Raw genomic sequence first — 18954 nt, 5'->3', positions numbered from 1 at the left:
CCGCGGCCGCTGCGGGCGGGGCGGGCGTGCGGCGGCGCCGGCCGCGCTTCCGGCTGCGAGCGGAAGGTGGGGCGGGAGCGGCGGAGCCGGGGGCCGGGCTGGGGGCACGGGCCGGGGCTGGGGGGCAGCCGGGCGGTTCCTTGACCCCGCCGCCCCCGCGGGCAGCGGCGCGCAGCCGCTCCCCGGCCCCCATGAAGCTGCGGGACGCCCCTTCCGCCTGCCCGTCCCTGTGGCGCTGGCTGCCGTGCCCGCCGGCCGAGCTGCGCCTGGACCTGGTGCTGTCCTCGGGACAGAGCTTCCGGTGAGCCGGCCCGGGCGGCTCGGGCGTGCCCCGGCCCAGCCCTGCGCGTCCGAGCCGGCCCCGACCCCCCCGTGTGCGGCAGGTGGTGGGAGAGCAGCCCGGGGGCGTGGACGGGCGTGCTCGGGGGCCGCGTCTGGACTCTGCGGCAGGACGGGGATCGGCTCTGGTACACCGTGTACGGCGAGGAGGAGGAGGAGCACGAAGAGGAGCGGGATGAGTGCTCCGCCAAAGCAGCGAGGCTGAGCGCCGCAGAGACGGAGCGGATCCTGCGCGACTACTTCCAGCTGGACGTGGGGCTGTCGCCCCTCTACCGTGCCTGGGGGGCGGCCGACCCTCTGTTCCGCAAGGTGGCCAATGACTTCCCAGGTCAGGCGGCTCCACGGAGCTACAAGGGCTGGCCATGGCACCTGCTCGGCGTCCCCTCACAGCATCTTGCCTGCAGGGGTGCGGGTGCTGCGGCAGGACCCCGTCGAGTGCCTCTTCTCCTTCATCTGCACCTCCAACAACCACATTTCTCGCATCACTGCCATGATCGAGCGCCTCTGCCAGGCCTTCGGCCGCCGTCTCTGCTGCCTCGATTCCCGGCCCTTCCATGCCTTCCCATCCCTCTCGGCGCTCACAGGTCCACCATCGCCCCGCTGCTGCCACTGTCACATTGCCATGGCCTCGCCTGCGCCCACTCAGTGCCTCTGCTGTGCCCCTCCCAGGTGCTGATGCCGAGGCCCGGCTGCGGGCGCTGGGCTTCGGGTACCGGGCCAAGTTTGTCAGCGGGAGTGCGCGGGCCATCGCTGAGGGGCTCGGCTCTGAGGGGCTGTGCCAGCTCCGCACCGCGCCCTATGCCGAGGCCAGGAGGGTGCTGTGTGCCCTGCCTGGTGTAGGTGCCAAGGTGGGTGCCGGGACGGGGGTGGGGCAGGGAGCAGAGACCAGCACTGGGGGCTGACTGGGTGCTGCTGGTGGCAGGTGGCCGACTGCGTCTGCCTGTTGTCCCTGGACAAGGCGGAGGCGGTGCCCGTGGACACCCACGTCTGGCACATCGCACGGCAGCGCTATGGCGTGGCTCTGGGCGGCAAGAGCCTCACCCCACGGGCCTACCAGGAGATCGGTGAGGGCAGGGCTGGATCCTGATGTGGGACCCTCAAGGGATGGTGGATGGTGCAAGTGTACCCCCACACTGGCGTTCAACCTCTTTCTGCAGGCGACTTCTTCCGGGGGCTGTGGGGCCCTCATGCTGGCTGGGCGCAGGCAGTGAGTACCCCCCACTTCCTGGCTCCCTTGCCCCCACCCCAAGCCATGCCCACCCCGCTATCTCCCCATTCCAGGTCCTGTTCTGTGCTGACCTCCGCAAGGGCCAGAAGCCAGCCAGCAGCCAGCATCAGGCCTGAGAGAGCTGAGGCTGGGACAGCTATGGGGGTAGGCTCCTCTAGGGACACCCCAGGAGGAACAGAGACTTGAGTGGGACACTGCATCTGCTGCCAGCCTGGGATTGAGGAGTGTTGGCAGCTGCCTGTTGCCTGCCCACTGTGTGCATGGGGGAAGCTGCTGCCCTGGGCAGTGAAGCTTGGGGGGGGTCAGGGCTGTGTTGAGCTCCCTCGGTGCAGAGCTGAGCCAAGCACCTTTGGCCTCTTGCCTTTATTACAAGCAATAAAATAGAAACATCCATTTGGAAAATTGTCCTTGAACATGCTGGGGTTGGGGGTGTGGGACAGTGCCAGGCCAGGCGTGGAGGGAGGGAAGGGGTGTGGGAAGGGGCCCGGGACAAAGCCCCAAGCTGGGGGGCTCTGTGGTGTGCTCCTGCCCTGATGCAGAATTCTGCTGTGAGGCTGCGGTGGGGGCAGCTCCACATAACCAGGAGAAGCCAAGCAGGATGCCTCCACACTATCTCCCCTGCTCCTGCACTGCAGAGCCCCCCCACCCCACATGGTGGGCTCCCTTGGAGGCTGCTGTGTGCTCAGTCGGGTGGGAGACGCTGAGCTCTGCTTGTGGGTGGGTGCCCAAACTCTGACCCTGCAGGGAGGAACAGGGTGAGATCCTGGTGGCAGCCCTGAGGGGTCTGGGATGGGGGGGTTCAGGGCTCACCATTGCTGGTCCCCCGGACCAGCCGTTCACTGGGGCTCGTGGGAGTTGTCTGCCCAGGGACGTCCTGGCTGGTCCCCAGCTGCAGCTTTCTCATGTGTCTCACCACCGCCGTGGCGTTGAAAGCTTGCTACTGACCCCACAGTGTCCGTCAGCTGGTATGGGGTGCCTGAGGGGCTGCTGCATCCCCTAATACCCACCAGCACCCCACACTCACCTTCCACTTGCTCTTTGCAAAATTCTTCTTGATCTGCTCACTCACTGACTGGTGGATGTTCTTGTCCAGGGCTGTGTCCCCGGCAATCCTGGAGCAAGACAGAAGTCAGCCAGGGCACCCCTATCCCATGGCTGCTGTGGGGTGAGCTGGAGAGGGGGGCAGACAGCAATAGGTCTCCCCATTACCAGGGATGCTGCAGGGCTTGCTCACAGGTGAATCGCTTGCCAGGGTCCTTCTCCATCAGGTGCTGGATGAAGTCCTTGGCTGGAACACAGCATGGAGCAGCTCTCAGAGCCTATGTCCACCATTCCTCTGGATACTGTGAAGCTGCGCTAGGTTCACAGGTCCCACTGCCCTGGTGGTCCCAGCTCACCTGAGTCCGAGATATCATCCCAGTATGGTGAGTCAAACTCGTACTCAGCCTGCAGGATCTGCTCAAAGAGCTTAGCATCGTTCTCGTCATAGAAAGGAGGGTAACCACAGAGCCTAGGGGGGCAGTGGGGAGGGGGCTGCTAGTCCCAGGCAGCCCCAAGGTGCCAGGCCCCCAGGAGGGGAAGGGAGTGGGAAGGGGGATACATACAGGATGTAGGCGATGACTCCGATGGACCAGCAATCCACTGCTTTGCTGTAGGGCTTCTGTGCTAGCACCTCAGGGGCTGGGGGGGATGGCAGCGGTGAGGGGGGACCCCAACCTGTGGGGGGATCCCAACCCCACACCTAGGGTGGTGGCAGCCCATGGTAGGCACTCACCCACATAGCCAGGGGTGCCACAGGCTGTGGACATGACACTGCCACAGCCCTCGATCTTTGACAGCCCAAAGTCACTGATCATGATCTTGGAGTCCTCATCCATGCTGTAGTAGAGCAGGTTCTCAGGCTGTGAGGAGAGGAGGGTAGAGGGAGGGGTGACACTGGGGTCTCCTGCCCGGTGCCAAGACAGTGCTGTGTGTGCCCCCCTCAACTGCTCACCTTCAGGTCACGGTGGACGATACCCATGTCATGCAGGTATTTGACGGCATCGAGGATCTGCCGGATCAGGGCGCTGGCGTCCCGCTCAGTGTAGAAGCCCTTCTCCACGATGCGGTCAAAGAGTTCCCCCCCCGAGACCCTGCAGGGACGGGCAGCACCTGTCAGCATGGCCCCCCCGCCCCTCTGGAGCCCCACAACGTCACTCACAGCTGCATGATGAGGTAGAGGTGGGTGCCACTCTCGTAGATGTCATCCAAGGCCACGATATTGGGGTGCTTGATTCTGCAGGGGGAGGCATAGGGGGGTGGTGAGGGGGCACTGGGCTGCCCCCACCCCAGCCCCCAGGGGACAGGGAGCAGCCAGGCTCCGCGCTGCAGGTCATCACGCGCGGCTGGCTATTTTGGGCACTGGCAATAACAGGCGGCAATGAGTGCTGGCAGTGGGGGGCTGTGCCAGGTTGGGGCGGGGGGCACAGAGTGAAACCCCCACCCTGGTGCTGGGATGGCCCCTACTTGTGGAGGACGGCAATCTCGTTCTCAATGCTGGTCTCCTTTCCCTCCAGAGCCTTCTTGGCAATGCACTTGATGGCCACGAGCTTCCGCGTCGCCTTCTCCTCCGCCAGGACCACCTCGGAGAAGGCCCCCCTGGGGGGGTGAGGGATGAGCAGGGCACGGGGACCACCAGCCAGAGCTGCCAATGCCGCCATGCCATGATTGTCATGGTGACAGGCAGAAAGTCCAGCTATTTATAGGAGAAAAGCAAGCAGGAGTGGCTGGCTGGGATGGCCGGACGTGGACCCTGGCAGCGAAAGGATGCCTGGAACCCTCCACCCTCCCAGTGTGGCTGCACCATCCCCATATCAGGCAGGGTAAGGTTGTGGTGTTGCCAAGGTCAAGCTGTGCTGGGGCTGAGCTTCCATGCAGGTTGCAGTAGCTCTCCACTGTGCCATCCTGTAGCACCTAGGGCCAACCAGGCGCCAGCCAGAAGTGTTGGCAGTGCCCAGGTGGGAAAGAGACAGGAGGGACAGGCAGTGTGTTCGCGCTGTGCTGGGCCCTAATCCCCGACATAATTAACCTGCTAATCCAGCCTAAGAGCCTTACCATGGGGTTCTGCCAGGAACCCCTCTGCCAGCCAGGGGACCACCTTCAGGTACCCTCAGCACAGCCCAGGAACTAGCCAGCGCCAGAGGGAGGTGGCACCTGTGCCCCACAGGTACAAGTCCCACCTTGGGCCAGGATTTGAGCTATTTCAGGACATATGCAAGCCCCACCTTGGGCCAGGATTTGAGCTATTTCCACATGGATGGTTGTGCAAAGCCTGAGGGGCCAGACCCATCCCTGTGAATGGGCTGTCAATAGTGTGTCACTCCAGTCTGCAACTCACGTGCCCAGGACATCTCGGAAATCATAGATCCGCTGAATATCCTCGATCCTCTTCTTCCAGCTGGGCCCATCCTGCCCCAGCGGCATGGTGCCCTGTGGGGCAACTCACTCCCACCTGTGACACGAGTGGGACGGGCTGTCAGCGTGCTGGGATGGCATAGGGACACGGGGATGACAGGGTGCTACGGGGAGGTGGTTGTCATCGTGGGGTGACGGGAACAAGCTGTGTCGACGCAGGAGTTCTGGCGTAGTTTGCCCCAGAGGGGGAACACGCTGGGACCCTCCCTATGCCCGCCCATGGGGCGGATGCGGGGCGGGCAGGCAGCAGGAGGGCTCCCGACACGCGCGTAGGTGCACGGGGGGTCCCCACCGCCATTCCCCACGCCCGCCGGGCGGGACACGCGTGGCAGCAGAGCTGCGCGGCGCGGGTGATGCGCGGCTCCACCGCCGCCGCTCAGTGTCACGGTGGGAACGACCTCCGCGCGTGGCACGCCGCCCCCGCCCCGGCCCGCCCTTACCGACGGCCGCGGCCCCGGGCCCCGCGGCGGAGCGGCGGCGACTCCTCCCGGCGCGGCGCCGCCGGACAGCGCTGACGTCACGGCGAGGGGCGGGCGGCGCGCGGCCGCTGCCAATGGGAGGGGGCGGCTCGGCCGCGGTGCCGGGGGGACACGCGTGACCGCGGGCGCGCGTGGACACGCGGGAAAAGCGCGGGGAGGGAGGGCGGCAAGCGCGGCGCGGCGTCACCCACACACCACCCCACCCCCGGCCCACCGCGCGTCTGTGCTGAGGATGCGAGGGCATTCCTCGGGTAGGCACGAGTGGAGTTGCAGGACAGACCCAGCCCCGCCACTTCTCACCCCCCCACCTCCCCAGACCGAGCCCACCCCCACAGCCGGGCAGGGCTGTCCCCCAATGTCACCACACTGTCACCTGCACACGGCTGCCTTTATTGCCGGTGCTCACGGCAATAGAAACCACCGGTACATGGAGAGCTCGGCCACCCACCCACCAGACCCCTCATCCCTCCAGCCGCTTCCCCTCCCCACTCCCCCCAGTCCACCCGTGGGGCTGGGATCTCCCCCTGCCCCGCATCACAGAGAGGGACAGGGGACCGTGGGAATCGCACCATCACAGCCGCCACATCTGGCCCCTGCAGTGACCTGGCTGATGTCACCCGAGTAACAGGGGAGTGCAGGGCGGACGTGGGAGTGGAAGCCACCAGCCGGGGTGGGGGTGTTCAAGGGAGGGACCTCGGCAACTCCACCGGGTGCCCAGCTTGGATCAGTGACAGCCCTACACAGGGAGAGGACAGCAGCTGGGCTCCTTCATCCGAGTAGGGAGGCTGACCAGACTCAGGGCATGGGGGAGCTGCGCCAGTTCCATCCCATGGTGGCAGGGCTCAAGCAGGGCAGCCCCCTGCAGGTGAAGTCCACACAGAATGGGGGGGTCCTTGGTCCCTGCTACCCATCCAGCAGCTTGAGGATGCTCTCCCGCTCCTTCAGGGTCTTCCAGGCCTGGTCCTTCTCCTTTTTGGTGGGCGTGCGCTTCTTCTGCCGGGCAGCCATGATCTTGCGGAATGCATCCATCACCTCGTTGTCAGCCATGCGGACACGCTGCCGCAGCTCCTGCCGGTGCAGCTCCTCCTTGGCCAGCCTGCGGGGCACAGGGGGGCGTCAGGCCCTGCCAGGCAGCCCCCTGCCCGCACCCATCCCAGCCCGCTCGCTCTCACCGCAGCAGCTCGTGTTTCTTGGTGCGGTTGTGTGCGCTGAGCGCCTTCAGCTCTGCCTGCCTCTTGCGTAACTCAGCCAGCACCTCGTCCTCCGAGTCCTCAGCCGGACGGTCCTCTGACTCCAGCAGGCCCTGGGCTACCAGCTCCTCCTTGATCCGCCCCTCCAGTGATTTGGTGTGGGGGACACTGCCGGGGTGAGAGTGGCTGCTGCCCACCACACGCCCTTTGCTCGCTGTGACTCACAGTGGCAGGGAGCCAGCAGCGTGCTCAGTGCACCCGCGGGCAGCGCTGAGCTCTGGGCCCGCCTCAGCTGCTCACCTGAAGGGTTTGTTCTGGCTGCGGGGAGATGTGCCAGCACCGTCAGCTCCCGAGTCCTTGCCAGTGATCTCAGGGATGGGGGAGTCCTCAACAGGGGAGATGATGTTCTCCTAGCAAAGGGAGCACGAGGGAAGTGTTACAGTGCTGGGTTTTGGCAGAATGCTCTATAGTGCCAGACCACCATGGCCATAGTGCCATTGGAGCCCCTCACCTCCACAAGGGCCTGCAGGAGACGCTGTGTCAGGGGACCAAAGGGACATCCATCCTCTGGCTGCTCGTGCTGGGCTTCTGACTTCTTCAGGAGGGCATCAACATCTGGGAAGAAGCGGGAGAGGGGAAAAAGCAACCCCAAAGGCACAGACATGAGCAGTGGGGCAGGGCTACCTCAGCCTTTCTTGGGCTTGGCTCCATTGGGCACAAGCCCTCCCAGCCCCTCAGGGCAAAGGCAGGGGTGGGATTGGGGCACCTTTAGTGTCCAGCTCAGTCAGTGGCCCCAGGACACCTTTCTTCTTGTCAGCAGCAGCTGCTGCCCGGGCTCCATCCTTCTGCTCCTCCAGCAGGTCCTCTTGTGCCCAGCGCTGGGAATAATGCTTCCCCAGCGGTGGAATCTGCAAGAGCAAGGCTCAGCACAGCTCCTAGAGCCTCTGCCTTGCCTCCCACCTCACCAGTGCCATGGCAGCATCCCAGGCACGAAGAGCCACTGTGAGGTGCCAGAGGGGATGGGGAGAGAGGGCAGAGGAAGGGGCTTAGGAGCTTTTCACCTTGTAGTGCTCAGCCTCATCCTCTGGCGGCTTGAGCAGCTCCTCCAGGACTCTGACCTCCTCGTTGGTGAGATCGGCACAGTACGGCTCCACTGATGCCCAGAACCTGCAAGAACGGATGAACTGTGAGAAGGAGATGCAGGGGGGCACATGGAAGGTGACACATGTCCCCTTTCCCCCTGTGGCCTCTTCTCTCAGGCTAGAGGTAGCGCTTGTGCCATGTGCTCCAAAGAAGGAGAAAGATGATCCCAATGCCTCCCAACACCCACACACCTGTTTGGAGCATCATTTTTGGGGATGCGGGGCACATCAATGGGGTCATCCTGGAATTCATATTCCTGGATCTTGGGCTGCAGGTTCTTAGACTTGGGCCGGCCGGGCCCAGGCCCAGTCCCATGGCCCCCTTTGCCCTCCAGCTTCTGCTTCTTGGGCTTCCCATGTTTTACGGATGTGCCCACATCATGGTCCTTGCTCAGCTTCAGGAACCGCCGGTCGCCCTTCTTATCCTGCCAGTCCGTCAGGATCTGGAAGAGAGTGGTGTCCCATAAGATGCTGTGCCCAGCGCTGGGCAGGGGCAGACCAGAGGCAGCCCCTTGGTGGAAGGAGGCAGAGACTCTGTCCCCGGCTCAACGCGGCCCCAGCACCTGTGTCTCAGCCTCCAGGACGCGAAGGCGGCGGCTGGCAGAGGACAGAAGCGTCTCCAGCTCCAGCTGCAGCGTGTCCAGCTCCTCGATGCCGATGCCATCGTCCTCCGAGCGGGCCAGCACGGCCGTGTAGCGGGGGCACACTTTCACGTGGTCCACCGACTTGAAGTCATGGAACTGCAGCGGGCAGTCCTTCAGCTCGCTCATGGCGGTGGGGACCGGCACGGGAACACGGGGGAGTGGGGGGCGGGAAAGCCGGGAGGGAATGGAGTGGAGTGAGGGACTACGGAGGGTCGGGGGGCATCGGGGCTCTGCGGAACCCGGGGCAGGGGATCACCGGGGCGGTGAGAGGAACGTGGAGAGAACCACCAGGGCGCTGAGGGAACCCGGCGGGGGGGGATCACCGAGGAACCCGGCGGGGGTCACCGAGGGGGAGCGGAGGGAGATCGCGGGGGCTGCGGGGCCGAGGCGGGGGCGGCCCCGGGCGCAGCGGAGGCCGCGGGGCCGGGCCTGGGCCGGGCGCCCCTTCCGGCCCCGCGGGGGCCCCGCCCCCCGCCGCCCATTGGCCGCGCCGCGCCGCGCGCCGCCGCCCATTGGCCCGGCCCGCGCTCCATCTCCCTTCCCTAATATGGAAGCGCTGACAGGCCCGTACCAACCGCGGCACGGCGCGGGGGGGAGCCGCGCGGAGTCTCGCCGCCGCCACCCGGCTCCGTGCCGCGGGGGGGGCCAGGCCGCAGGGCGGGAGCCTCCCGCCGCCCCCCCTCCTTGCCGCCGCAGTGGGAGGCGCCGCGCATCCCGGAAGAGGCGATCAGCCACTTCCGCCTGGCCGGCCGGAGCTCCGCCGCCACCATGGTAGGGCGGGGGGCGCCCCGTGAGCGGCCGTGGCGGCGGGGAGGCTGGGGAGGGTCGGGACCGGGACCGCGGCCGGCGGAGTGAGCGGGGCTGAGGGGGCTGCGGGCTGCTGGTCGGGGGCTGGGGCAGGGAGCGAGACGCGACCGCCGGGCTCCGGTGGGGGTCTGACGCCACCGCCGTGTCCCCGCAGACCGCCACGCTGCGCCCGTACCTGAACGCGGTGCGCGCTACGCTGCAGGCCGCGCTGTGCCTGGAGAACTTCTCCTCGCAGGTGGTGGAGCGGCACAACAAGCCCGAGGTGGAAGTCAGGTACGGGGGCGGGAGGGAACACCGAGAGAGCCCTGCCGAGCCCTGGTTGCCCGCCCTGGGGACCGCTGGCCCGTTCCTGCCGTGCACTGGCCACCCCCGGCCCTTAGGCGGACGGCCAGTGCCGGCAGGGAGCCGGGGGACTGCGGGGAGGAGGAAGGGGATCTAGCTTGGGACCGAGGGAGCGTCTGTCCTGAGGGGGAACATCTTCGGGACACGGAAGCATCCTGTGCGAAAGCCCCCACATCCCCGTGATCCCTGCGGCTTCCCTTCCCTGTTTCCCACAGTAAATGCTTCCTTCTGAGTCACTCCTGCCCTCCCTCTGTTCTCAGGAGCAGCAAAGAGCTGCTGTTGCAGCCGGTGATCATCAGCAGGAACGAGAAGGAGAAGGTCCTCATCGAGGGCTCCATTAACTCTGTGCGCGTCAGCATCGCCGTGAAGCAGGTGAGGGGGGTTTGGGCAGGGGACTGGCAGCTCAGCCTCTGGGGAAGCCTCACTTCCCTTTTCTCTCTGCAGGCTGACGAGATCGAGAAGATCTTGTGCCACAAATTCATGCGCTTCATGATGATGAGGGCTGAGAACTTCTTTATTCTGCGCAGGAAGCCCGTGGAGGTAAGGTGACAGGGAGGGGACAGAACGACTCCTGGCTCTGCTCCTGGCACTGGGAGAGTGTCCAGTGCAGAACTGGGATGTGAGCTTGCATGGCCAGCGGTTTGGGTGCTAAACCCTAGGGTGCTTCTCTCTTGTGCAGGGTTATGATATCAGCTTCTTGATCACAAACTTCCACACGGAGCAGATGTACAAGCACAAGCTGGTGGACTTTGTCATCCACTTCATGGAGGAGATTGATAAGGAAATCAGCGAGATGAAACTCTCTGTCAATGCAAGGGCCCGCATTGTGGCAGAGGAGTTCCTTAAGAATGTGAGACTCTGAAGTGGGAGGAGGGGTCTCTCATTTTTGGAGTGGGGTGTGGGGTCAAAGCCAATGAGGCTATTGTGCCCAGAGTCCCCCTGTCCCGTTAATGAGGACATGGTGACACCATGCCTAAGGAGCCTCTTTGGGGACAGGGAGGAAAGGATGCCAAAGGTGCTTGTATCCCTTTTGCTCATGAAGTGCCAGATTTGAGACCCCCAGAACTTTCTCAGAGGCAGCAGCAGCCTTAGGGGATGAGACCCTTTTGGTGGGTGCTGAGATGGATGTGCAGTGCCTGGGGAGGAGAAGCTGAGCACGGATCCCTGTGAGCAGTGGCCACCCAAGGCCTCCATCCCAGGTGCCAGGAGGGTGGTGAGGGCTCTCTGAGCGCTGCAAGCAGGGACTAACAGCCATGTGTTTTCTCTCCAGTTTTAGGCCGTGGTGCAGGACCCCGTGGCTCCTCTGTGCTTGTGCCCACCGGGCACTGTGCCTGTGCCTGCTCTCGTTTCTCGAGGACCGCTGGGCGGGGCCGGGCCCTGCCCGCCCCTCTCTGGGCTGGGCGGGAGCAGCCCCCGCTTGCGGCAGCGCGGCCCGGCCGCTGCCCCTTGTCTCGTCTCGTTTTTTAAACGGTCTTGTTTGCTGTATCCCCGCCTCCGTCTCCTCCCTCCCGCCGCTCCGGGCCACACCGGGGATGGGGGAGGGCATTGGGGGACAGATCATGGAATGGGAGCAGGACACGGAACTGGAGGGCACAGTGTGGCAACACAAAACAGTGGGGTCACCCTGGTGGTGTGTGAAGGGCTGTGGGGGGGTGTCAGGAGAGTCTGAAAGGACTTGAAGTCGGCCTGGGGACAGCAAGGGGCTTGGGTTGTGCAGTACTAAAGGATTTCGGGCAGGGTGCAAGGTTTGAGTGGGGGATGGCTGGCCATGGGCATAGGGGGCTGTTTGCGTCCCCCCTTCTGTGCAGTGGAGCCATCGTGGTGGCTGGAGCTGGGGCTGTGACATCACAGTGGTGCTGGGCTTGGGGGAGCCACAGCCTGCATTCTGAGATCAGCAGTACTGGGGCTTGGAGGCCGTGTCCTGTACTGGACTCCAACTTAAGTCCCCAGCAGGACAGGGGAATAGGCCAACCTGCTTGGCACAGAGGAGGAAGAGCCACAGCTCTCCTCAGGCTACCATGGGACAACGTGACACACACAGCAGCACTGCAGGCACACAGACCCCCAGACAGAGACAGCACTTGAGCAGGGTACACTTCAGCCACCTCACGGCCCAGGCAGCTGGGGACAAGGGCACAGGGGGGCATCCCAGGACTGTGCAATGCAGCTGGGGCACTGGCACAAGGCTCAGCAGGTCGGAGACTACCCTTCCAAGGGCCCGAAGGCCAGGTCAGTGCTTTCTACCTCTCCATGCCTGCCCTGTGGGACTGGGGACATGGTGACAGTGGGCTCAGACAGGGCTGTCCTCATAGGGCACTCAGCAGCCACCACCAGCCACCAGGTTGGCTGCCAGCGCTCGCTTAACCTTGAGCAGCTCAAGAAGGCCAAGCTGCATGTGGAGATGGCCGTTAAGGTGAGGGACCTGATTTCACACCCCTCAAACGCCACCTGCTTGCATTTATTGCATTTCTGGCTCAGGAGAGCTGCGCCAGAGGAACCAGGACTGGGGCTGGCTGAGCCCACTGGTCTCTGCACAGGAGAAGAAGATCTTCTCGGTACAGGGCCCCTACCCCATCATCCGCCGCCTGCTGCGAGCCCGGGGCTGGGTGGAGAGGAAGCTCCTCCACGTGGGCAGACAGCTGGAGCAGCATTGTGGAGACCACAACAAGCAGCGGCTGCAGACAGCTCCAAGTAATGCTGGTGGTAGGCAGAGGGAGGTACTGCTGAACCCACACGGTGGGGCACAGCCTTTTCTGGGGACCACAGACCCCCTGCAACACCCATGGCTACCTGCTGAGGAGGAGGAAGAGCAGTGTGATGAGGACCCTGACGGCATCCATGGCCTCATGGTTAGCAAAGAGGGCTGGGACTGAGCTCTGCCAGCCCCAGGCATGAGCACAGCCTTGGACAGGGGATAAGGGTGGGATGGGGGCTCTGTGTCCCACCCTGGCTTCCTCCCTCTGCCAGTCCTACCTGGCACGGGACCAGCTGCCTAACTTCATCTGGACCAACTTCCTTGAGGCCATTGACTGCCAGCTGCTGCAGCAGGACAGCATGGTGAACCACTATGCCCGGGTGGACGCGTTCACCACCAAGGTGGGAGGCTGGAGCCCTTGGGGAGGGGGACGAGGTCCAGTAGGGACTGACAACTTCCTCTAAACAGGAGGGGCTGTGCCTCAGCCTACAAAACCTTCCGTGGATTGAGCAAGCTGACCCCAACACCTTCTTCCCCCGGTGCTACCAGCTGGGGACCATGGATGATCGAGAAGCTTTCATCGGTGAGCTGAAGGCTGTTGCCTTTCTGTCCCTCCTTGTGCTCCCACTGCTCCAATGTCCTGTGCAGGACTGTCTGGGGATGATGCCTCCCTCTTGCAGAGGATTTCCGCCTGACAGCAGCACGTAGCCTGCTCAAACTGGCCCTGGAGGAGGCTGGGGACAGGCCAGTGAGGACTGAGCAGGTCCCAAACTCTGCCAAGGGGGCAGGTGAGTACATGGAGCTGGGCCTGGGGATGATGGCAGAATACAGCTAGGGAAAACTGATGGCTGAGCTTGAAGACACAGCCTCTACTTATGGCTGTGGCCTGGGATCCCCCACTCCCTCCTACCAGTCTAGCTTATGGGTGCTCTGCTCCCAACACCATCCCCATACACCCAAAGCCACCCATCCCAAAGGAAGGCTTTGGCCCCAAGGCTGGCATAGGAGTCACATCTCTCACCCCAAGCATTCCACAGCACGGCCAGACTCCCCCCTGTATCCTGAGCTGGTGGAGGAAGCCCTGGAGATCTGTAAGCAGCACCTGGGTGTTCTGCAGCACCAGGACATCGACAGGAACACCCCGTCCCCCTGCAGGACATGCATCGACTGGGACCGCTTCCTGCAGCAATACTACCGTGTGGCACAGTGAGTGCTGAGGAGGATGGGGGACAGGGGGCACCATGGCAGGGCTGCTGCTGAGGCCCCCTTCCCCTCCACAGTGAGGGGGCAGAGCTGGTGCTGACCAGACAGCAGCGGAAACAGTGCCAGGACCTGCTGCAGAGCCTGGCAGAGAAGCTGCCCCAGCTTGACATGGAGGGCAAGTTCAACGTCTGGATCCTCAAACCTGGCGCTGAATCCCAAGGCAGGGGTAAGGCTGGGGGAAGTGGGGAACACACAGAAGCTCCCCATTTAGGAGGGGTCCCACTATGACTATACTTCCCAGGCATCATCTGTATGATGCGGCTGGAGGAGATGCTGCAGCTGGCATGGAGCAGCACAGCACCCTCGGTGCAGGTGGGCAGATGGGTGGTGCAGAAGTACGTGGAGCGGCTGCTGACCATTTTCGGCACCAAATTCGACATCCGGCAATGGTTTGTTGTGACTGACTGGAACCCACTGACTGTCTGGTTCTACCAAGACTGCTACCTGCGCTTCTGCTCCCGGCCCTTCTCCCTGCATCACCTGGAGCGGTGAGCGCCCCTCACCCCGGCCCTCCACACCCCAGCACCCTGGCACCCCCTAACCCAGCCCCACTCTCCCTGCTCCAGTGCCAGGCACCTCTGCAACGTCTCCGTCCAGAAGTGGTACAAGATGTCACCAGATCAGGACCCCCGTGTGCCCCCTGACAAGATCTGGTCAAACAAGCAGTTCCAGGAATACCTGGCACAGCTGGGGCAGGCGGATGCTTGGCACCAGGTGCTGGTGCCCGGTATGAAGGCGGCGATCCTGAACACTCTGCGCAGTGCCCGGGAACGGGTGCGCTTCCGCAAGGGTAACTTCGAGCTCTACGGGGCCGACTTTCTCGTCGGGGAGGACTACCAGCCGTGGCTGCTGGAGATCAATTCCTGCCCCACCATGAGCCCCTCCTCGGCAGTGACCCGACAGCTCTGTGCCAACGTCCAGCGGGACACGCTGTGCCTCGTCCTCGACCGCAAGGACAACCCCACCTGTTCCATTGGAGCGTTTGAGCTCATCTACAAGGAGGTAGGCTGGGGGGGATGGGGGTCACACACCCCCCAGACACCCTGAGCCCCCCACTACCCGCTGTCTCCCTGCAGGCAGCTGTGCCCAAGCCTCTGTCAGCACGTGTGAAGCTGATGGTCGAAGGCTGTTCCCTGAAGAACCTCCAGTCACCACAGCAGCAAGCCCAGGACAAGCTCCCCACCACTGTGGCCAATACTCTCCACCACCCTGTGTCCCCAGGGGCCAGAGCCACCCATGTACCCAAGCAAGCACAGCATCAATTCCCCACTACTGTGCCTTGTGCCCCCAAGCTCTCCCTGTCCCCAGGGGGCAGAACCACCTGGGTGCCACAGAGAGCACAGCATCGATCTCTTGCCATGGTGACCAGTGCCTCCAAGTTGTCTGCGTCCCCAGGGGGCAGAACCACCCAGGTGCCCCAGAGAGCATGGCATCGATCTCCCACCGTCACTGTGTCCAGTGCCTCCAAGTCTTCTGTGTCCCCAGGGGGCAGAAAAACCAAGGTGACCCAGCCCAGAACAGCAACAGAGAAGCTGCCTCTGGAGCAACTGAGCCACTGCTCTTCCACCAGCTCTAACTCCCCAGCACCACCAAAGCCTCGGGCTTCTTCTGCTGGGAGCAAGGGGCTGTCACAGCTTGGTCGCCTGCCTGGGCAGCCCCAGAACAATGGCTGTCACCTGGACTGGGTGCCAATGCCACCACCCCGGAGAACCCACAGCAACCCCTGGCTAACCCAGGGTTCTGCACGCTCCTTCCCTCCTGCCAAGCCCCTGCAACAACCCCTGTCTGTGCAGAGCACCAGGACCCTATGCATGGAGCAGAAGCACACAGCAGCTCCCAGAGGGATGCAGAAAACTTGGGACACTGAGACACCCCCAGAAGTGGACAGCACCCTGTCTGTCCTTGCTGAGCCAACACTGGCTGCCTCTCATCCCAAAGAGCTCCTACTGCTGTGTCGTGGTACCCACCTTCTCCCTCCTTCCCCTTTAAAATAATTCTGTGGCAAGGAGTCTGTCTCAGACCTTCTGTGTGTGAGTTGTGGGGAGGGCCAGGACTGCCCCTGGGATGGGGCTGTGGGTGGGAACTGGTGCTGTCAGAGCAGAGAGCAGGCAGGAAAACCAGTCTCTGCTCCTGCCTGTGGTTGCCCCTGCCAGACAGAGCTGTGGTGGGTGATGACACTGCTGCATTCTAACACTTGGAACCAGGGCAGGCAGAAAATGGTGGCAGGGCTGGTGCCCTCAGCAATGCCAGAGAAACAGTCGGGAGAAATGCATCCTCTGTGTGCCAAGAAAAGAAATGAGTGCTGGGCCACCCAGGCAGCAGGGGGAATTTTAATGGGGTGGCAGAGAGCAGAAGGGTGGAGTGGGTGTCCCCCTGCAGCCCTAGGGCTCCTAGTGCTCAGGCAGCCCCAGAGAGTGCAGAGTGTGCAGGAAGTAGGGTGGTGGGGGGGCACAGAGGGGGCCCTCGGGCAGCACTAGCTCCTGCAGGTGGATGTGGAGTGGGAGGCGATGGAGCTGCCGTGGAGAAAGCCCCAGCCGAGACAGCAACTCCTCGTCCAGTACCTGCAATTGAGTGGGCAGCTCAATGGGGTCACTGAGGGCTGTGCTGAATGCCCCACCCAGCATCCCCCCTGGCCACATACCTGTGTGTGGGTCGGGGCAGTCTCGAGGGGCAGACAGAAGGGCACTCCCAGCACCCTGCCCACGCGGGAAGAGTGCTTATGGTCACCCAGGGCTGGGCACAGCAGCAGTGTCAGGTGCACCTGGAGCTGCTCTGGGAAAGCTGGGGAGGAACAGGGAGAAGGTGAGAATGCAGGAGTCAGGAAACTACCTCGGGTGGCAGAGGTGTTGGGGAGCCACTCACCCGTCCTGGGCTGGAGCTGGAGGAGGGCACAGCCCCCTGCGGCACTCAGCACCCGGTAGCGTGTCAGGGTGTTCTTCACATCCTTCCTGGCCAGGCTGCGGCGTCCTGGGTCTGGGACCGGCACCACCTGCAGAGCACAGCCCTCAGCACTCCCTGGGGTATCCCCCGTGCCCCCAGCCCACCAGCACCCCCTTACCATGGCTCTGTCCCCCTGCTGCTGCCAGCACAGCCCAGTGGAGACTTCACCCTCCACCTCTGCTGGGATTCCCACGGTGATGGCACTGCAGGGTAAGATGGTGAGAAGGGGACAGGACCTCCATGCCAGCATGGCAGAGTCCCAAGGACTCACCGATATGTGGCAGGGTACTGGCCTCTCCTACGAGCACTGGTGAAGAACTGTTGGAGCTTCTTAGTGGTGTGGTAGCAGCTGGACAGGAGGACAAGGCCAGAATACTCCCTGTGGGACATGGCTGCTTGAGACCTGGAGGGGGAAAGGCAGCCCTAGCTCCACCCCAGGACCTCCAGCCTGGAACTTCCTACCACACCTGGCAGGAGCCTTCACCACGTGGAGCTCAGCAGAGAGGCTCAGGTGTCGTCTCAGTGCTGGCAGCAGTGAATCCAGGCTCAGGTCCCCAGGACGCCCTGGGGAGATGCTGGCAGGTCAGCACCTGCTGAGACCCCACATAGGCACCCCCACCCCTGCAGACCCCCCCCATTGCTGTCCTGTACTCACCCAGAATGGGGAGGCCAGGGGGCTTGCTCAGTGCCAGCAGGGCTCCTAGTGAGGGGAAGTCTGGTCAGGATGGACATCCCTCACTGTCTCCCCTGCCCCCATTCTCCCCTGTCGCAGGTACCTTCCCGGTGCACCACAGAGCCCTCCAACAGCCTCAGCGTCTCCTTGGGGCCCAGCAGCCGCCTCCACCTGCAGGGGACGGAGTGGGAAGGGGGGGACACAGGTGGGACTTCCCTCAGCATCTTCCCTGCACCCCACTCTGCGTGTCCATAAATCTCACCCACCATCTGCCCTCCTCTCCACATGTCTCCGCACCTCATGCTTCCCCAGCCCCTCTGTGCTCACACATCTGAAAGGTGAACCCCACTGGTACGTCCCCAATCCCACAAGCGCCCCATAACCCCTCTGCACCCACGCGTGTGCGTCCCCAGTGGGCTCCCACCAGCCCCCACGCGTGTGCATCTCCAGGTGCCAGCACACCCATGGGCGTGCACCCCGTGCCCACCCCGTGCGCGCCCCGCTGACCCCGCGCCGCGCGCTCCCGGTCCCGCGCGCGCCAGCCCGCGCGCGGCGGCGGCGGCGCTCCCGGTGCCCGCCATGGCGGCAGCGCCGCGCCTGCGCCGAGCGGCGCCCCCGGCATCCGGAGCCGGCGGCCGCGGCCATAGAGCGGCGGAAGCGCGGGCAGAGGGTCCCGCCCGCAGGTGCGGCGCGGCGGGGAGCGGCGGGCCGGGAGTGTCACCCCCGGGGATGTCCCGGAGGGCCGGGCGGTCACGGGGAGGGAACCCCGGGGCTGTCTCCGTCGGGGGGAGGTTCGGGGGGCTGGTGCCGGGGCTGCGCTGGGGAGGCGGGCAGGGAGGGCGGCCCCGCCCGACGCTGTGTCTCCCCAGGACAGCGCCATGGCTTCCCGCGGGGGTCCCCGCGCCGCCGGCACCGACGGCAGCGACTTCCAGCACCGGGAGCGCGTGGCCTCGCACTACCAGATGAGGTAGGTGTCCCCTTTCCCGGGATTCCGGGGGGGGACACGCGACCCCAACAGTCGCTGATGGCCCCACACTCTCTCTCCAGCGTGACCCTCAAGTCGGAGATCAAGAAACTAATCTACACGCATGTGGTCATCTGGCTGCTGCTCCTGGCCCAGATGGTCGTGGCACACCTCAAGCTGCTGCCCCACGACCAGGTGGCCATGCCCTACCAGTGGGAGTATCCCTACCTGCTCAGCATCCTGCCCTCCCTCCTGGGCCTCCTGTCCTTCCCCCGCAACAACATCAGCTACCTGGTACTCTCCATGATCAGCACCGGCCTCTTCTCCATAGCTCCCCTCATCTACGGGGCCATGGAGATGTTCCCCATGGCACAGCAGCTGTACCGCCACGGCAAAGCTTACCGCTTCATCTTCGGCTTCTCGGCCGTCTCTGTCATGTACCTGGTGGTGGTGGTGGCCGCGCAGGTGCATGGCTGGCAACTCTACTACAGCAAGAAGCTGCTGGACTCCTGGTTCACTAGCACGCAGGAGAAGAAGAAGAAATGAGTGGGGATAGGTGGGCTCCGTGAGGTGCCGAAGCTCTGCAGTTCAGTGCTGTGGGGCAGCGCTGGCGCAGCTCCGGTGGGTGGGGGATCCTCGGGGACCACGGGGTGAGTGTCTGAGGCACACCACGGCCCCGAGCTCGCATGCAAGGGGGAGACCCCGAGGGCTGGGGCCGTGGAGGGTCGCTGGGGTGCATGCCCCTTCCTCCGCGTGTTGCTCTATGGAAATAAAGCACCGTCCGCTCTCCCACGC

At 64.1% G+C, this 18954-nt stretch overlaps 7 protein-coding genes across 14 annotated transcripts; 4 read left to right on the top strand and 3 right to left on the bottom strand.

Moving 5' to 3' along the window:
- The first annotated feature begins 98 nt into the window (after positions 1-98).
- On the top strand, positions 99-1969 carry OGG1 (8-oxoguanine DNA glycosylase). Of its 2 annotated transcripts, none has more exons than XM_085590440.1 (7): positions 99-301; positions 384-667; positions 744-923; positions 1009-1187; positions 1262-1404; positions 1477-1546; positions 1621-1969. In XM_085590440.1, exons 1-7 carry the CDS (start codon positions 192-194, stop codon positions 1681-1683), a joined length of 1029 nt encoding a protein of 342 aa, XP_085446566.1. In that variant the 5' UTR covers positions 99-191; the 3' UTR covers positions 1684-1969. The 2 variants fall into 2 exon arrangements, with proteins under 2 accessions (XP_085446566.1, XP_021389855.3); XM_021534180.4 differs by having other exon boundaries at positions 101-301; positions 1262-1403; positions 1497-1546.
- CAMK1 (calcium/calmodulin dependent protein kinase I) lies at positions 1916-5758 on the bottom strand. Of its 2 annotated transcripts, none has more exons than XM_085590438.1 (12): positions 5461-5758; positions 4944-5057; positions 4073-4250; positions 3768-3842; positions 3561-3699; positions 3342-3468; positions 3172-3247; positions 2965-3077; positions 2777-2855; positions 2592-2679; positions 2378-2504; positions 1916-2305 (listed from the first exon to the last, which is right to left on the bottom strand). In XM_085590438.1, exons 1-12 carry the CDS (start codon positions 5741-5743, stop codon positions 2250-2252), a joined length of 1455 nt encoding a protein of 484 aa, XP_085446564.1. In that variant the 5' UTR covers positions 5744-5758; the 3' UTR covers positions 1916-2249. The 2 variants fall into 2 exon arrangements, with proteins under 2 accessions (XP_085446564.1, XP_021389836.1); XM_021534161.3 differs by having other exon boundaries at positions 4073-4204; positions 5461-5533.
- A 110-nt stretch (positions 5759-5868) lies between these two features.
- On the bottom strand, positions 5869-8930 carry TADA3 (transcriptional adaptor 3). Of its 2 annotated transcripts, none has more exons than XM_085590439.1 (8): positions 8395-8930; positions 8024-8274; positions 7751-7856; positions 7456-7597; positions 7201-7304; positions 6990-7099; positions 6672-6875; positions 5869-6595 (listed from the first exon to the last, which is right to left on the bottom strand). In XM_085590439.1, exons 1-8 carry the CDS (start codon positions 8599-8601, stop codon positions 6403-6405), a joined length of 1317 nt encoding a protein of 438 aa, XP_085446565.1. In that variant the 5' UTR covers positions 8602-8930; the 3' UTR covers positions 5869-6402. The 2 variants fall into 2 exon arrangements, with proteins under 2 accessions (XP_085446565.1, XP_021389823.1); XM_021534148.4 differs by having other exon boundaries at positions 6672-6857.
- Positions 8600-11109, top strand: ARPC4 (actin related protein 2/3 complex subunit 4). Its single transcript, XM_021531415.3, has 7 exons — positions 8600-8605; positions 9172-9246; positions 9437-9555; positions 9885-9996; positions 10069-10164; positions 10304-10474; positions 10895-11109. Exons 1-7 carry the CDS (start codon positions 8600-8602, stop codon positions 10898-10900), a joined length of 585 nt encoding a protein of 194 aa, XP_021387090.2. The 3' UTR covers positions 10901-11109.
- A 537-nt stretch (positions 11110-11646) lies between these two features.
- Positions 11647-15708, top strand: TTLL3 (tubulin tyrosine ligase like 3). The gene is made up of 10 exons (XM_077786026.2): positions 11647-12037; positions 12162-12473; positions 12592-12720; positions 12788-12902; positions 13000-13107; positions 13357-13525; positions 13600-13748; positions 13824-14070; positions 14149-14584; positions 14659-15708. The coding sequence occupies exons 1-10, from the start codon at positions 11786-11788 to the stop codon at positions 15574-15576; spliced, it is 2835 nt and encodes a 944-aa protein (XP_077642152.2). The 5' UTR covers positions 11647-11785; the 3' UTR covers positions 15577-15708.
- Positions 15709-15896: 188 nt separating this feature from the next.
- RPUSD3 (RNA pseudouridine synthase D3) lies at positions 15897-17855 on the bottom strand. Of its 5 annotated transcripts, none has more exons than XM_085590421.1 (9): positions 17683-17855; positions 17299-17366; positions 17178-17222; positions 16990-17086; positions 16794-16901; positions 16641-16725; positions 16445-16571; positions 16224-16363; positions 15897-16143 (listed from the first exon to the last, which is right to left on the bottom strand). In XM_085590421.1, exons 1-9 carry the CDS (start codon positions 17838-17840, stop codon positions 15973-15975), a joined length of 999 nt encoding a protein of 332 aa, XP_085446547.1. In that variant the 5' UTR covers positions 17841-17855; the 3' UTR covers positions 15897-15972. The 5 variants fall into 5 exon arrangements, with proteins under 5 accessions (XP_085446547.1, XP_085446549.1, XP_021387034.3 ...); XM_085590423.1 differs by having other exon boundaries at positions 17703-17801; XM_021531359.3 differs by lacking the exon at positions 17683-17855 and adding an exon at positions 17593-17678.
- Positions 17835-18951, top strand: JAGN1 (jagunal vesicle mediated transporter 1). The gene is made up of 3 exons (XM_021531390.4): positions 17835-17878; positions 18065-18162; positions 18243-18951. The coding sequence occupies exons 2-3, from the start codon at positions 18074-18076 to the stop codon at positions 18703-18705; spliced, it is 552 nt and encodes a 183-aa protein (XP_021387065.1). The 5' UTR covers positions 17835-17878; positions 18065-18073; the 3' UTR covers positions 18706-18951.
- The last annotated feature ends 3 nt before the right edge of the window (positions 18952-18954 follow it).

The sequence above is a fragment of the Lonchura striata genome, chromosome 12 (assembly GCF_050655825.1).
Source record: "Lonchura striata isolate lonStrDom1 chromosome 12, ASM5065582v1, whole genome shotgun sequence".
Taxonomy (NCBI): Eukaryota; Metazoa; Chordata; class Aves; order Passeriformes; family Estrildidae; genus Lonchura; species Lonchura striata.
The sequence above is the reverse complement of the archived record's forward strand: the minus strand, read 5'-3'. Positions and strand labels throughout refer to the sequence as shown.

Excerpts from the sequence above, each read along its gene's own strand:
- OGG1 (XM_085590440.1), top strand. The coding sequence starts at position 192 with ATGAAGCTGCGGGACGCCCCTTCCGCCTGCCCGTCCCTGTGGCGCTGG. Across the intron at positions 1,188-1,261 it reads TGCCTGGTGTAGGTGCCAAG|GTGGCCGACTGCGTCTGCCT; the intron begins GTGGGTGCCGGG and ends TGCTGGTGGCAG. Across the intron at positions 1,405-1,476 it reads CGGGCCTACCAGGAGATCGG|CGTTCAACCTCTTTCTGCAG; the intron begins TGAGGGCAGGGC and ends CCCCCACACTGG.
- CAMK1 (XM_085590438.1), bottom strand. The coding sequence starts at position 5,743 with ATGCCCTCGCATCCTCAGCACAGACGCGCGGTGGGCCGGGGGTGGGGT. Across the intron at positions 3,700-3,767 it reads CTCTACCTCATCATGCAGCT|GGTCTCGGGGGGGGAACTCT; the intron begins GTGAGTGACGTT and ends CCGTCCCTGCAG. Across the intron at positions 2,680-2,776 it reads CAAGCCCTGCAGCATCCCTG|GATTGCCGGGGACACAGCCC; the intron begins GTAATGGGGAGA and ends GTCTTGCTCCAG.
- ARPC4 (XM_021531415.3), top strand. Across the intron at positions 9,997-10,068 it reads TCAGCATCGCCGTGAAGCAG|GCTGACGAGATCGAGAAGAT; the intron begins GTGAGGGGGGTT and ends TTCTCTCTGCAG. Across the intron at positions 10,165-10,303 it reads TGCGCAGGAAGCCCGTGGAG|GGTTATGATATCAGCTTCTT; the intron begins GTAAGGTGACAG and ends TCTCTTGTGCAG.
- TADA3 (XM_085590439.1), bottom strand. The coding sequence starts at position 8,601 with ATGAGCGAGCTGAAGGACTGCCCGCTGCAGTTCCATGACTTCAAGTCG. Across the intron at positions 7,305-7,455 it reads GACTGAGCTGGACACTAAAG|ATGTTGATGCCCTCCTGAAG; the intron begins GTGCCCCAATCC and ends GCTTCTTCCCAG. Across the intron at positions 7,100-7,200 it reads TCCTGCAGGCCCTTGTGGAG|GAGAACATCATCTCCCCTGT; the intron begins GTGAGGGGCTCC and ends TCCCTTTGCTAG.
- TTLL3 (XM_077786026.2), top strand. The coding sequence starts at position 11,786 with ATGCAGCTGGGGCACTGGCACAAGGCTCAGCAGGTCGGAGACTACCCT. Across the intron at positions 12,038-12,161 it reads ATGTGGAGATGGCCGTTAAG|GAGAAGAAGATCTTCTCGGT; the intron begins GTGAGGGACCTG and ends GTCTCTGCACAG. Across the intron at positions 12,721-12,787 it reads TGGACGCGTTCACCACCAAG|GAGGGGCTGTGCCTCAGCCT; the intron begins GTGGGAGGCTGG and ends TCCTCTAAACAG.
- RPUSD3 (XM_085590421.1), bottom strand. The coding sequence starts at position 17,840 with ATGGCCGCGGCCGCCGGCTCCGGATGCCGGGGGCGCCGCTCGGCGCAG. Across the intron at positions 17,367-17,682 it reads GTCAGCGGGGCGCGCACGGG|GTGGAGGCGGCTGCTGGGCC; the intron begins GTGGGCACGGGG and ends CGTCCCCTGCAG. Across the intron at positions 16,364-16,444 it reads CCAGCTCCAGCCCAGGACGG|CTTTCCCAGAGCAGCTCCAG; the intron begins GTGAGTGGCTCC and ends GTTCCTCCCCAG.
- JAGN1 (XM_021531390.4), top strand. The coding sequence starts at position 18,074 with ATGGCTTCCCGCGGGGGTCCCCGCGCCGCCGGCACCGACGGCAGCGAC. Across the intron at positions 18,163-18,242 it reads GCCTCGCACTACCAGATGAG|CGTGACCCTCAAGTCGGAGA; the intron begins GTAGGTGTCCCC and ends CTCTCTCTCCAG.